The sequence below is a fragment of the Rhinatrema bivittatum genome, chromosome 3 (genome assembly GCF_901001135.1).
Source record: "Rhinatrema bivittatum chromosome 3, aRhiBiv1.1, whole genome shotgun sequence".
Lineage (NCBI taxonomy): Eukaryota > Metazoa > Chordata > Amphibia > Gymnophiona > Rhinatrematidae > Rhinatrema > Rhinatrema bivittatum.
In genome coordinates this window covers 577,601,597-577,616,778 of record NC_042617.1, presented here as the reverse complement: position 1 = coordinate 577,616,778, position 15,182 = coordinate 577,601,597, and the positions used below count along the sequence as shown (strand labels likewise).

Here is a 15,182-nt window from a genome sequence, read left to right as displayed (position 1 = left end):
AGTTTTTTTTTTTTTAAGCCAGGTCACCGCAGATCCCACTCCCCATCCTGTTTCTGCAATAGATATTTACTTCTGGCCAGCCACCCCCTTCCCCTTCCCCTCCCTCCCACCCTAGCTGGCACCGTTGAAAACTCTCAGGCCATCCAGGATCACGGTAGATGCCTGATGTGATTCTGGACGCTGCCAGCATTGTGGTCCGTGTTTATTCCCATAGGAAATGCTGGAGGCTTACACTGCCCAGTGCTGCTGGCAAAGCGACGTGTCCGGGACCACAAGAGGGATTTGTTGTGATCCCAGGTAGGCTGAAGGTTTCCGAGGCCGCTGGGTGGAATGGGTTAGGGATAGGGGGTGCCAGAGGAGGACAGGGAGGTGGGGAGAGAAGCTGGCCATGGTTGTTTTAGGGAGAGGAAGGGGCAGGGAGCTGCGGTGATGCCGTGCTTGGGGACCTTGGGGGAGAGGGGATGAAGGATCAGGCAGGCAGCTCCTATATTTACAACACATGAGTGGGAGTGGGTGATGGGGCAGCTAATTTTTTTTTGTTTTCTTTTTAAGCTCAGTTTGCCATTTAACCAGCTACATTCCTATGAATATAGCCAGATAACTTTATTTGGGGCTTTTCAGTGGCGCGTTTATCCCACTAAATATCCAAGATAACTCATCTGGCTAACTAATCAGACAAGTCATCCTTTAGATGTATTTCTAAATATTGGCTTCATAAAATTTAGCAACAGGATATTTTTAAATAAAGTTTTGTACATCTCTGGAGATTTAGTAACAATTGTGAGATATGTTTTATCTATAAAAGAACATTAAAAAGGATTTTTTAAAAGATATTTCTTATAAAATGAATAAAAAATTAAAACTGGTGCTAACACTATTTAATATCTGAGTATGAGATCTTTGGTTTTCTGATAACCTATATCATTAGTTAATTTATGAAATTAACATATGAAGAGAACAGAGTTGCTGACCCACCTACATGCCAACATGAGACAACAGTACAGCCCTTACGTTATAACTCCCATCCTAATGAAATCTGTATGAGGATCCATTGCTGAATTTGCCTCCTGCATGTAGGGGTATTGGACTATCTACCCAACACTCCCCCCCCCCAGCCTGATTGTGTATTTATACTCAGGCTCTTTGTCAGTAAAAATGCCAGCACTTGATCCTACCTTGTGGTCCTCATACTCCGGCTCTGCTCCAGCTACCTGCCCTCAGAAAACTTTGCTGCTTCCTGCCTCGCCTTCAATATCCCTGCTTGACCCCTTTCTTGTTCCTGGTGTGCTCCAGCCTCTTGCTCTGATCCTGGCTTCTAGCTCCGTGCCTCGGATTGGGGGCTACCCCCGTAATCTATGCCTAACCAGCTTTCAGCACCCGAGGGCTCAACCCAAGGGGAAGTTGGCTGGTACAGGTGGAAGATGGCATCATCTATTTGCATTTCTCTCCAGACATTTGGCTGCTTGTTCATAGGGCAACCAACTTTCACATTTTGCAGGAAAAGTAAGGCCTGGACTGCATTTGGATGTCAAATTAAAAATCAGGACTGGGCTAAAATCCCAACCAATACGGAGTTAAGCTAGAAACACGTGTTATGAGTTAGGAACCCAGTCTTGGTTTTCAGTTTCACATCCCAATGCAGGTCAGGTCTTTTTTTCCCTGCAGAATATATTAGGATGGGCGTTAAAAAGTAAGGACTGGACTAATATATCATGATGGCATGAGGATGCGTGAGCACCTGGGAGAAGCGATTCCATAATTAACAAGTAGCATAACGACAGATTAATTATAAATATTCCTTCCATCATGAACAAATCGTGAGAATAAAACTGTCTTCAAATGAACAATCATAATATAACCTAATTATGCTTTTTTCATTAGTTATTAAATTAATTTTCAGGAATTATAGCCTTTAAGGTGAATTTTAAAAGCCCAATGCACACTAAAATCAAGATATGTGCGCACAAGTCGGGCTCGGTGAGCCCACCAAATTTTAAAAGCTGCCCAGATGTGTGCCTATCTCTTGCTACATGCACATCTCACTTGATTTAAAAACGGGGTGTGATCTGTTGCGCGTCCTGCTCCCGGGTCTGCTTACCCTTCTTCCACACCAGCCAGTCTTGGGTCAGCCTCCCTCGCGTCTGCCGCCAGCTCCACTTGGCCACGGCGTTGCCCGTCGCTTCACCTCCCAGCCCCAGCCAGGCCTCATGGCGGGGCTCGGTGTCCTCCGTGGCATCGGCCCCGCCCCTAGGCGCGCGCACGCGTGGACTGCCCAACTTCTTGTAGGGCCTAGGGCGGGTCCCAGCTCCGCGGCGCGCCCTGATTGATGCATATACTTAAGGAAGTGGTCAGACACCACTTACTTGCCTTGGCAATCGGGTCAATCACTTATTGATAGCAAGTTTGCTTTCCTGCATTTCCTGTGTCTCCTGTTCCAGTCTCTCTGCTCCAGCATCTCCTGTGTCTCCCGTTCCAGTGTCTCCTGTGTCTCCAGTCCCAGCATCTCCTGCTCCTTCGTCTCTCCATCCCTGGTAGTACCCTTCGGACTGATCACATGGTACAGACCTTTGCTTGTTCTTCACTACTCCTTGATTGCTGCCTGCCCTGACCCCTGCCTGGAACTCCGACTACTCTCATCTGCCACCTGGAATCCGACCTCCTGCTTGACCTGACTACGTCTGAACTGACCTCTGCTACCGAATCTGCCTGGCTGACCATCCTTCACCAAGACTCTGGCCTTGATTCTTGCTATACACTCGGACACTCTATTTTGGCTTCCTGCGACCTCTGGACTTCCTTGTCTGAACCCCGACCGCGCACCCTTGTCCGTGGTGGGCACTCCCTTGAACTTTCTCTCTAGGAGACCATGCGAGGCCCACCTAAGACCAGGCGGCCTGGGTAACCAAGGGTTCAACCTGAGGGAACCCCGGGTTGCTAGTGGTGAAGCTCCAGCCAGCCTCTGTCTCCTCCTGTGCTCCGCCTCCTGGTGGCAGGCGCTCTCCGGGTCCGACTGGAGGGCCGTACCAATCCTACACCAGGCCAAGGGTCCACACCCAGTGCAACTTGATCTGGGTGGGGTGTGGGCATTCTGGGGCATGGCCAAGAGATGTGCGTGCAAATACTTATGCACCATGGTGCATACCCAGGTCAACTTCTGCGTAATTTTAATTCCGCCTTGGAGGAGGTATAAGTTGTAAAAAAAAAAAAAAATAGCTGTTTTGGAGGGGTTTAAAGGGTCTCGGGTAACTGGGGAATGCAGGCTATTAAACTAGTAGACCTAGCTCAACACTGGTCAAACTGGTGAATGAACTGGTAAAATTGGTCATGTGTGCCAGTTTTAAAATACACTGATTTACACGGCAGAAACGGGATATAAGTGCTTGGGTGCATCTACTTAAAGTTGGTTGCACGTGTGAACGTGATAAGGCTATTTTATAACATGTGTGCACAATTTATTAAATCACCATGTCCCTGGGAGTAGGTTGACGCACAAGCGTCAATGTGCGCCTTCGCACTGCTTTGAATATTACTGCCCTTGGTGCCACACTGTAGCAGTCAATATTTGCTTAAAGTTTTAGAGTATTAATGTAACTTTAAAATATATAATTATCAACTACATTGCTTCAGTTTATATATCTTTGCTGATATACCACAAAAGATTAACGTACAACAGCTTACAAAAAAAGATCCATTTGTTGTAGAAACTTTGCCAAACAATTATGATTACATTTCTCTACAAACCTTATGAAATGTGAGTGCGTATCCCGAATGAAAAAGCTGCTGTTTTACATCAATGAGTGACTCTTCTGTTTTACTTTCTTTTCTATCTCTGGTGCAAAGATATGCAAAGGAAACAGCACTGGTGCATTGTGATAGAATATATGTTCCTTGCATGAGAAAGAAGAGCAGATTATTTATTTATTTATTTAAATACTTTTCTATACCGAAGATCATGTACAAGTACATATCGGTTCGGTTTACAGTGAACCAACAGTTGGAAATTACATCAAACAATAAAAACATAATTTAACTAAACCTTGTACAGCAAACAATAAGAACATAATTAACAAAATTGTACTAGAGTAGAACTGTAGTTGAACAAGCATAACGAGTGGAATATAGGGATTATGTAGATTATGTAGAGAATGTTTAATTGCAGCCACATGGAAGGATACAGGAGGAGGAAGAGAGTCCTCACTCCAGAGGCATGAAGGGACTTTAGGGAAACGTTCTGAGCAAGGAGGGCTGGAAATCCAGGGGACTTAAAATGGGACAGAACTGCAGGAACAGAAGAGGGGGGAAGCAGGATGATGGATAGAGGATCAGATGTCAACTTCCCCTCCAGGACTGAAGGAACAAGATCCATATTGCAATACCAGAAGAAAGGCTTTCACCCTCCCAATAAAAGGCAGCCACTCAGGTACACAGAACTAGCCATCGAATAGGGGGAATCTAAGATGTGGAGGCTAGAATAATCCAGACTTTATCAGAACTCATGAGAAGGACAGCTGAGCCATCAATGAAGGGACTATAATGATAGGAGCTGGAGATGAGATGCAGAGTTGGATCCCAATGAACCACAACTGAGTAGCTTCAATTTGTATGTATCTCTTGTTATTCTATAGATTGAAACTAATGTTGGCCATCAACCTGGTGACATCAATGTTTTAAAGTCTGTTACATTTATATGGTAATGGCCTAACATTTTACATTAAGAATCCATCAAATGTAAATGTTGTGATAATAATCATATATGAAGTAGCAGATACTATTTTAAATATCCAAACATGGTTTATTTAGACTTTAGACCATCAATTATCACAAATGTGGTTGAAATAGCTGAGATCCCCGACATATACATGTTTCGCGGACATGCTGCATCGGAAGGGACAAATCACTGGAATCGAAAAAACATAAAAATTGTATAAGAAACAAAGACTCCTTTCAAACAAATGAGCTCTACATTCACCAGGAGAATAGATAAATAAGTAAATATACCTGCTTTTGTCAACATATATATAACCGTATACAGCTTCAATGTAAACAGAATCAATGCTGTAAGAAGTATACATACTGTTTCAAAATGCATCAAACCAGTCACATGACCCCAAACCACCAATCGGAAAAACAGAAAATTGAACCGATCACAAAAAGAAATCAAGACTATCAAAAGTACATATTATATATCTCAAATAGCGTAGTCTTCATGCATACATGTTATGTGGGGATGTATTTCAAACAGCATGATCTTCATAAAAACAGGACTTGCACTACAGAAGTATTGACTTCAAATACTTTCCTTGTATATCCCGAAACAAAAGGTAGAAAAAAGCAAACTACAGTACATATGAAGACTAGGGAGGTAATAAATTGAACATGGGAAATAAAATAGTATAACTGCACTCCTGGTTTAGACCGGCAGAATGCTAAAATTGTAAATGAGAAATGCAACACTGTTCTCTTCACAGAGCATCAAAACATCCCTAACCATCAATTAGAGAGAAAAACCAATCACAGGAGAGCATAGAAAAACCTGGGTGGGTGAATTGCTCATTTTGGGTGAACTGGTGAAAGTCTTGGCGAACTGGTGCTTAGAATTAAGTACACAAGTAATTATTTTTACAACCAAGATAAGCGCTTACATCAGCTAACCTTATGAAATGCTTCGGCGCATAAACTGGGGAATATTATGAACACAGCCCTACGCGTACATACCCCCCCACAGAAACCCAAGATCAGCAAAAAAAGCACTGCTAACTATTCACTCAGTTAAGACGGCCAGACTAACTCAAGTAAGCTTTAGGGCCCTATCCCTAGCCTGACCCCCAGTATGGAATAATCTGCCTTTAGAAATCAGATTGCAAAGAAACATCAAAACCTTCAGAAAAAGTCTAAAAACATGGCTATTTAAGCAAGCATACAACAAAGAGAATTGAGAGGAGAAACCAGGGAAGTGTTGGTTGCGGTCAGCTAAATCCCCCCACACACACTTGTTCGTCTTAATGCGTGTGTTTCTCATTTTTATATATTCTAATTCTTTCTTGTAATTTTTAAGTAGTACTTTATCTTATAGCTGAGACAGAGAAAACTGGACACGACTTATAACACCCACCAAATAATATTTATAATGAAAGCAATTGTTGCTTACCTGTAACAGGTGTTCTCACAGGACAGCAGGATGTTAGTCCTCACATATGGGTGACATCATCAGGATGGAGCCCAATCACGGAAAACTTTTGTCAAAGTTTCTAGAACTTTGACTGGCCCCTACTGAGCACGCCCAGCATGGCACCAACCCTGCAGCCAGCAGGGGTCCCCCTTCAGTCTTATTTGATAGCTACAGGCAGTGCCGAAAAAATAAAACAATAAAACATTACGAATCCAACACCGCGGGGCAGCGGGTGGGTTTCATGAGGACTAACATCCTGCTGTCCTGTGAGAACACCTGTTACAGGTAAGCAACATTTGCTTTCCCACAGGACAAGCAGGATGGTAGTCCTCACATATGGGTGAGTACCGAGCTGAGGATGCCCGAACATGCACCAAATGCACCCAATGGCGTGCAACAGGCACAACAACTGGGGTGAAATTTGGTAGAGGGCATCCTGAACCCCACTGGGCAGGCAGAAGGGTGTGGGTACGTCACGTTGGAAATAAATTACACAGGACAGACTGGCCGAAGATGGAATCTTGTCATCCGGCTTTGTCCAAGCAATAGTGGGCTGCGAAAGTATGGAGACAGCTCCAGGTAGCAGCCCTGCAAATGTCAGGAAGTGGCACCAATCGTAGGTGTGCTATTGAAGTCGCCATGGCCCTCACAGAGTGTGCTTTAACACGGTCTTGAAAAGGAATGCCTGCTTGCTGGTAGCAAAGAGATATGCTGTCCGCCAACCAGGAGGAGAGAGTCTGCTTACCCACAGGTTGCCCTAATTTGTTGGGATGGAAAGAGACGAATAACTGAGTGCTCTTCTTGTGGGCAACTGTACGGTCTAGATAGAAAGCTAGAGCCAGTTTACAGTCAAGGGTATGCAGAGCCTGTTCCCCTGGATTGGAATGGGGCCTGGGAAAGAAGGTAGGCAGTATGATGGATTGATTAATGTGAAACTCCGAGACTACCTTAGGTAAGAATATAGGGTGAGTGCGGAGTACCGCCCGGTCCTGCAGTTTAGTGTAAGGCGGATAGGTAACTAGGGCCTGTAACTCACTAACCCTGCGAGCTGAAGTGATAGCCAAAAGGAAAATCACTTTCCATGTGAGATATTTTAGGTCACAGGAGTGAAGAGGTTCAAATGGTGGTTTCATGAGCTGACCGAGAACCAGATTAAGGTCCCAAGAAGGGGCCGGAGGACGTAAAGGTGGCTTGATATGGAGCAAGCCCTTCAAAAAGCGTGTTATGAGGGGTTGTACTGATATAGGGACATCCCCGACACCTTTATGGAAGGCGGCTACCGCACCAACATGCATTCTGATGGAAGAGGTCTTTAGACCTGAATCTGACAAATGCCAGAAATAGTCCAGAAACCTTGGTATTGGACAGGAAAAGGGATCAAGGGACTGCAAAGTGCACCATAATGTGTACCTTTTCCATTTATAGGAATAAGATTTTCTTGTGGAAGGCTTCCGTGAAGCAATCAGGACACGAGAAACCGAATCTGAAAGGTTAAGTGGTTGAAGGATTAACCTTTCAACATCCATGCCGTCAGAGACAAGGCCTGAAGATTGGGATGGCGTAGGCATCCATTGTTTTGAGTGATCAGATGCGGGTCCATTCCCAAGGGAATGTGCTTGCGGATGGAGAAATCCTGGAGTATGGGAAACCACACTTGGTGTGGCTAGTGAGGTGCTATCAGGATCATGGTTCCCTTGTCCTGACGTAGCTTCATGAGAGTCTTCGAGAGAAGAGGAAGTGGAGGGAATGCATAGAGCAGACCAGTTGCCCACGAGAGGGAGAATGCATCTCTGGGCTGAGAGCGCTCGCTCCGAATGAGGGAGCAGTAATTGTCCACTTTGTGGTTCTGAGGGGACGCAAAGAGGTCTGTCTGGGGGTATCCCCATTGTCAAAAGATTGAGGTCGCTACCAAGGGGTTGAGAGACCACTCGTGTTGCTGGAAGATGTGACTCAGTTTGTCTGCCAAGACATTGTCCACTCCCAGCAAGTAGGTGGCTCTGAGGTACATCAAGTGGGAGAGTGCTTCCGCCCAAATCTGCGCAGCTTCCTGACACAGAAGTAAGGAGCCTGTGCCTCCCTGCTTGTTGATGTACCACATGGCCACCTGGTTGTCCGTCTGAATCAGGATGACGTGATTTGATAGGCGTTCATGAAAAGCCCTGAGAGCATATCTCATTGCTCGAAGTTCTAGGAAGTTTATCTGATGTTTGGCTTCCTCTGGAGACCAAGATCTTTGTGTCTGTAGACTGTCCACGTGAGCTCCCCAGCCGAGGTTGGAGGCGTCGGTGGTGAGATTGAGTTAAGGATCTGGCAGTTGAAAAGGCAGTCCCTGGAGGAAATTGATCTGATCTTTCCACCAGGCGAGAGACAGACGGAAAGAGTTGGTGACGTGGACAATGGTCGACAGAGGCTGAACAGCTTGAATCCATTGTGACCTCAGAGTCCAATGCATGAGTTTCATGGCCAGGTGGGCCATTGGTGTAACATGGATGGAGGATGCCATGTGTCCCAGCAGGATGAGGAATTGGCGATCTGTTGCTGTATGTTGAGATTGCAACTGGTGAGCGAGGGCCACGAGTGTTAGCGCTCGTTGTCGAGGTAGAAAGGCTTTTGCCTGCAAAGTGTCCAAGTCTGCCCCAATGAATGACAAGTTTTGAGATGGGACTAAATAGGATTTTCCGTAATTGACGAGAAATCCTAAAGAAATTAGAGTGTGTAGGGTCAAATCGAGGGACGACCGAGTAGCTTGCTGGGTTGGTGCCCTGATTAACCAGTCGTCCAGATAGGGGTAGATGTGAACACCTTCTTTCCTGAGGAAAGCTGCGACAACTACGAGGCATTTGGTGAAGACTCGTGGTGCAGACGCTAGGCCGAATGGAAGCACTCAGTATTGATAGTGCTTGGGGCCTATTAAAAACATGAGGTACTTGCGATAAGCTGGAGTGATCACAATGTGTGTGTATGCGTCCTGGAGGTCCAGAGAGCAGAGCCAGTCTCCTCTTTGCAGAAGCGGTAGAAGCGAGCCCAAGGTTACCATCTTGAACTTTTCCCGCTGGAGGTACTTGTTGAGAGCACGTAGGTCCAGAATTGGACGAACTCCCCCGGATTTTTTGGGGATCAGAAAGTACCGGGATTAGAACCCTAGGCCTTGCTGAGAGAGTGGGACCGGTTCTATTGCTCTTAACTGGAGAAGGAGGGAAACCTCCTGCTCCAGAAGGACGGAGTGGTCGGATAGTCTCCACGCTTGCAGGGGTGGTGAGTCTGGTGGCAGAGCGAGAAAGTTTAGGTGGTAACCCTGAGCAATGATTGCTAGCACCCATTGGTTGGTTGTGATTGAGTGCCACATGTTGTGAAAGCGGCACAATCGACCTCCCACTGGTATGCTTGGCAGAGGAATCAGGCTGCTGCTCTCCAAGTGAAAGTCAAAAACCTGAAGCAGGCCCCGGCTGGGGAGCTGCTTGTGGCTTTGCTTTCGGGCCTGCGAGGCTGAGGCTTTTGATAAGGTCTCATAGTTTGGGACCTTGCAGGTGGAGGATAGGACTTCCTTGGACGGAAGAAAAACTTCTTAGAGTCCTTCCTGAAGGGCTGTCTTGTCAGAATGTATCGATGAGAGCTGTTTAAGGGTCTCATGATGGTCCTTTAATTCAGCCAACATCTGCTGGATCTGTTCACTGAACAGATTGTCTCCTACACATGGTAGGTCAGATAGCCTGTCTTGTACTTCTGGGCGAAGGTCAGAAGATTTGAGCCAGGCCCATCGTCTTGCCAAAATGGCAGCTGCAGACACTCTAGTAGAGGTGTCGAAGATATCATAAGCTGTCCTTATCTCATGCTTTCCTGCCTCACATCCTTTGTTTACAAGGGTTTGAAGCTGGTCTTGGAATTGGTCAGGCAGGGTTTCAGAGAAGTCCTGAATCTGTTTGAAGATGACCCTATTGTATTGGGTCATATACATCTGATAAGCAGCAATTCTGGAGATGAGCATGGCTCCTTGGAACACTCATCAACCAATATTGTCCAGGAACTTCTGTTCCTTAACAGGAGGAGTAGATGAGTGAGGTTTCATCCTTTTTGCTTTCTTTTGAGCCGATTCTACCACAACTGAGTGGTGGTCGAGCTGAGATTTTTGAAAGCCAGGGGCTGACTGCACTAAATAGGTAGTGTCAGCTTTCCTATGGACTGGAGCAATGGAGCCAGGGTACTCCCAGTTCTTTTTGAGGAGGTCCAGAAGAACTTGATGAATGGGAATAGAAGTGAACACCTTAGGGGCATCCAGGAACTGGAGCAACTCCATCATCTGGTGCCTATCATCCTGTGCCTTCTGAAGTTGAAAAGGGACCAACTCAGACATTTCCTTCACAAAATTAATGAAAGAAAGGTCCTCTGGAGGAGAACGCTTTCTACTTTCAGTAGGAGAAGGAGGTGAAGGTAAATCATCGGTGTCTGTGGAAGTATCATCGTCCCAGGTGTCATAAGGATCAGCAGACTGACCTGTAGGATGGGAAGGGGGTTGGATACCCGAAGGTCCTGGTTGAGGCTCCGAGAAAATCGGAGGAATCCCCCAGGGCCTCGGTGCCGGCATCGATGGTGCCGATGGACGTATCGGCACCAATGGATGAATCGGTGGCGAGGGATGAATCGGCATCGATGGCTGAGGCAGAACTCCCAATGGAGGAATGCAGAACGGTGTTTCTCCTCCCGATGAAGTTGTCAACGGGGCGGGCACCGGAGCCATCGGAGACCCAGGAACCACTAGTGGAAGGGCGGTCAGGAGCGCCTCCATCCGGAACAGCAGCGGTACCAACGCTGTTGCCACCGGCTCGGTGACCGGTTCCACAGTCGGTGCCGGAGGAACCTGGAGCCGTTGCATCGCCTTGACGAGGGCCTCCTGAACCAGCCAGTCCAGTTCTTCTCGGAGACCTGGAGCAAGCAGCCCCGGCTCCGGAACAGAAGAGGGAGGCAGAGGCACAGTCAGAGGGACCACCTTTACAGGCGGAATCGCGACTCCCAAACCCTGATCGGGTGAGGGTGGCCTCGGTGACCCGGTCGCAGGAATGGTCGGTGCCTTTCCTGGACGGGGCTTCTTCGACGGTGGCTCGGACAGTGGCGGTTGATGATTTCGCTCCCTCGACGGTCCGAGTCTTACGATGTCGATGTTTTTCCCTGCGATCCCCTCGATCCTGATGGGGAGTAGCGGGCGTCGATGGCCATGAAGACGTCGATGGCGGACGGTCATCGGACGGTGGATGATGCTGGCACGATGTCGACGGTGCCGGTTCCGATGACGTCGATGCGATGGACGGCGTCGGGGTCTGAGCACAGAAGAGGAGTTCCATCTTCTCCATTCTGGCTTTGCGACCTTTTGGTGTCATGAGGGCACATTTGGTGCAAGTCAGGACATCATGCTCACGGCCTAAACACATTACACAGACTCCATGGAGGTCTGTTATAGACATCGTGCGAGTACAGTCCGGGCACCGACGGAACCCCGACGCCATGGCCATAGAAAAAAATCGAGCCGCGGTACGGTCGACGGCCAGTAGGCCGCGAGGGCCAAACTCGATGGTAATCGACGGCAGACGGTCAAAAAACTTACCGGCCTGAGAAAAGTTAGAGGAGGGACCCCTGTGGGGCAATTTAACTTTAGAAAATTCCGTGAGGAAAATTCCTGTCAGGAATCTCTTCAGAGCTCCTAATCCGCGAGGCTACTGCTGCGCAGAAAAAGAAGACTGAAGGGGGACCCCTGCTGGCTGCAGGGTTGGTGCCATGCTGGGCATGCTCAGTAGGGGCCAGTCAAAGTTCTAGAAACTTTGACAAAAGTTTTCCGTGATTGGGCTCCATCCTGATGATGTCACCCATATGTGAGGACTACCATCCTGCTTGTCCTGTGAGAAACTATGTCACAGTATTTTGATGGCACCTGTTTAATTGTTAGAATTCTAGACACTATTTAAAACATATAGTTATGTGCCCTATTGTGAACCGTTGTGATGGCAACCGCTTAATGACGGTATAGAAAAGATTTTAAAATAAATAAATAAATAAAAATATATGTGCATACTTTAATATTATGTCTGTACAAACTATGTGGATCTCTACATTAAAAAATGTGCATCTACAGAAACATGCAGATGTGCTTTCATGTGACATGGATTTTTATGCTGTGTGGCTCTCACTGAACAGTTGATAAAAATACGGGCGTAACTTTAGGCACACCTGCTCATGCAGGTGTGCAATATTATGTGCAATATTATGCACATTATTGAAAATAATGTGCATAATAATGTGAAAATAATATGCAATATTATGCACATTATTGAAAATATTATGTGCAATATTATGCACATTAGAAAGGATGCTAACATTACTATAGTTACAATAAATGAAATAGCATGGGTAACTGTGTATTTTCTATCCCATGTTCATAAAAAGCTGCTTCTTTATCCAGGTCTAAAGAGAACTTCTCCCAGTCCCTCGACAACTGTCAGGAGCACTTGAGGGTTTATACAAACAAACTTCATGTGCAACTGCTGACCTTTACTCCCTTGGCTTCCTCTACTTCCAAATCAACCTCTTACAGATTCCAAGTTCCTGCAGTCAGCGCGGCAGAATTCAGAGTCCCCCTCCAAAGTCAGCCTGCGCAATAACAGAGCCGGCACACGGGCGTCGGCGCATCGCGGTGATTGTACCTATGGCTCTGTGGTGCGAGGAGAGGCCTGCTAAGAAACTCAGGGCTCCTAACTGACCTCAGCAGCAAGAAGCACGGAGGTTGCCCCGCCAATAAGCAATCTAAGGCTGTCTGAAACAGCTTGAGCACCCGGGTGAAAAAAAGTTACATACAGCTGATAATTCAGATTATCAGCGTTTGAGAGGGAAGTGACAATAATAACAATCAAAATAACTGGACTATTGTATCTTCTTTCACTCACACAGCTCTTGCACTGGCACGGCTGGAATATCCTGGATTCCCTTTGTTAGAATCCCCTAATTCCAAGAACACTTCTTGTAAAAAGCATCTTTTCACTCCATCACATCTCTTGAACACAAGCTCGCTGCTAGAAGAAACATCCACCATAGTGCATAATCTTTGTTAATAAAGATTAAGTAATGCAAGCACTTTGCAACAAAGCTTGATTACCCCGAGGTGGCAGGCACTCAAGGGCTAAGTCATAGGATTGCATGCCCCTATCCCTTTGAGTCCCAGCTACTATTGAATAAATAAAAGTGCCTTTGCCTGCTAATACACCAGCCAGGGCTGGATAATTCTCTCTCTTATTTACGGACCCCTTAAATGAAAATAGCAAGGAAAATTCAATGTTTAAAAAACATAGAGCTGCACTCTACCCAGGGCCCAAATGAAGACACTATTTCTTCACAAGATAACATTTTGTCTAGGAAGACACTTTGGGGTAGATTTTCAAAGGGGTACGCGCGTATCGTGCGCGCGTACCCCCCGAAAACCTACCCCAAACCCCCCCCCCCCTGCACGCGCCGAGCCTATTTTGTATAGGCTCGGCGGCGCGCGCAAGCCCCAGGATGCGCGTAAGTCCCGGGGCTTGCATGGAGGGGCGTGTCGGGGGGGGGGGCGTGCCGAGAGTGACGCGGCGTTTTCGAGGGCGGGCCCGGGGGCGTGGCGCCGGCCCGGGGCGTGGCCGAGGCCTCTGGACCAGCCCCCGGGTCGGGCGATGGCACGCCAGCAGCCTGCTGGCGCGCGCAGATTTACGCCTGCTTTCCCGCAGGCGTAAATCTGCCAAGAAAGGTGTGTGTGGGGGGGGTTTTAGATAGGGCTGGGGGGTGGGGTTAGGTAGGGGAAGGGAGGGGAAGGGTGCGGGGGGAGTGGAAAAAAAGTTCCCTCCGAGGCCGCTCCCCTTGCGCGCGCCAACCCCCGGATTTTTATAAGATACGCGCGGCTACGAGTGTATCTTATAAAATCCAGCGTACTTTTGTTCCGCCTGGTGCACGAACAAAAAGTTACGCGCGCGCGGAAATTTATAAAATCTACCCTTTCTATTTAAAGAGCCAGTAAAAAAAAAAAAAAATAGAGTAAAAAATCTTTGACCTCAATTTCAGCCACAACTGTTGCAAAAAGTTAGAAACACCCGAGGCAACCTGATAAAAATGTACTATGGTAATAGTGGGGTATGTAATAATATGTGAGGTTATGGTTTTACCTGACCCAGTAAATGTGTCAAGCGATCCATCTCCAGTTGTTGTTGTTGTTTCACTGCTGTTCATGGGCTCTGTTTTGACTGCAAGAAGAGACACTACATAGAAGAATAAGTAGACATGAGATTTTATGTCTAAAAATACAACGAAGACCTCATGCCAGTTTCACTGGTGATACTACAGCTTGAACATGCATGCAGTGGACAGGAGTAGACACTCAGGAAGGATAGCCCATGGTTATAGACCGGGAAACAAGCATGCATTTTATTGATTCTTTTTACAAAGTCACGTGATCACTCTCTGATTCTCTGCATCCCTGTCCTCCCTTCTCCCACTCAACCCATGGTCAGCATGGGTGACTTAAGGCTGCGGCCAGTATGACAGACTGAACTGCACTTTTTCACTCTTTGGTTCTGCATTAGCCTTGATAGTCCTCTTACCTGGACTATCAAGGTTTTTTTTCAGTTTTCCCTTTTTATTATAATAGAGATTTGATATCAACTTTTCCTATCTATAAATAATTCAAAATAAATTCCGGATGAAGTCCATCTGAAAAGTGGACAACCATCGTTTAAAACCTACTGACTTTAACAGCATCCTTCACGGCAGTAGGTTTTTGTTCTCACTGAATAACATCTTCAAGTTGTCGAAAATGTGAAATTATGTATATCTCTTTTACAATAGCCTTGTTTTTGACACAGGACCTCTAGCTGTCTTGTTGTTTAAATGTTACTGGTGCAAGTTTGAAAAGCAATTCTGTCAGCCTAAATTTTTATGCACTACGACCTTTAATGAAACATATAGATAAGTATGTTGGAGCCTTTTACTATAAAGTAATTACTACAAT

At 46.5% G+C, this 15,182-nt stretch overlaps 1 protein-coding gene across 4 annotated transcripts in view; it reads right to left on the bottom strand.

Moving 5' to 3' along the window:
• The window catches only part of LOC115088384 (eyes absent homolog 4), a 193,984-nt gene extending 179,546 nt beyond the window's left edge, over positions 1-14,438 (bottom strand). For all 4 annotated transcript variants that reach the window (XM_029596600.1, XM_029596599.1, XM_029596601.1 and 1 more), the window contains exon 1: positions 14,341-14,438. In XM_029596600.1, the coding sequence (XP_029452460.1) occupies positions 14,341-14,404 (64 nt within the window). In that variant the 5' untranslated portion in view covers positions 14,405-14,438. The remainder of the gene's footprint in view (positions 1-14,340) is intronic.
• Positions 14,439-15,182: the final 744 nt, after the last annotated feature.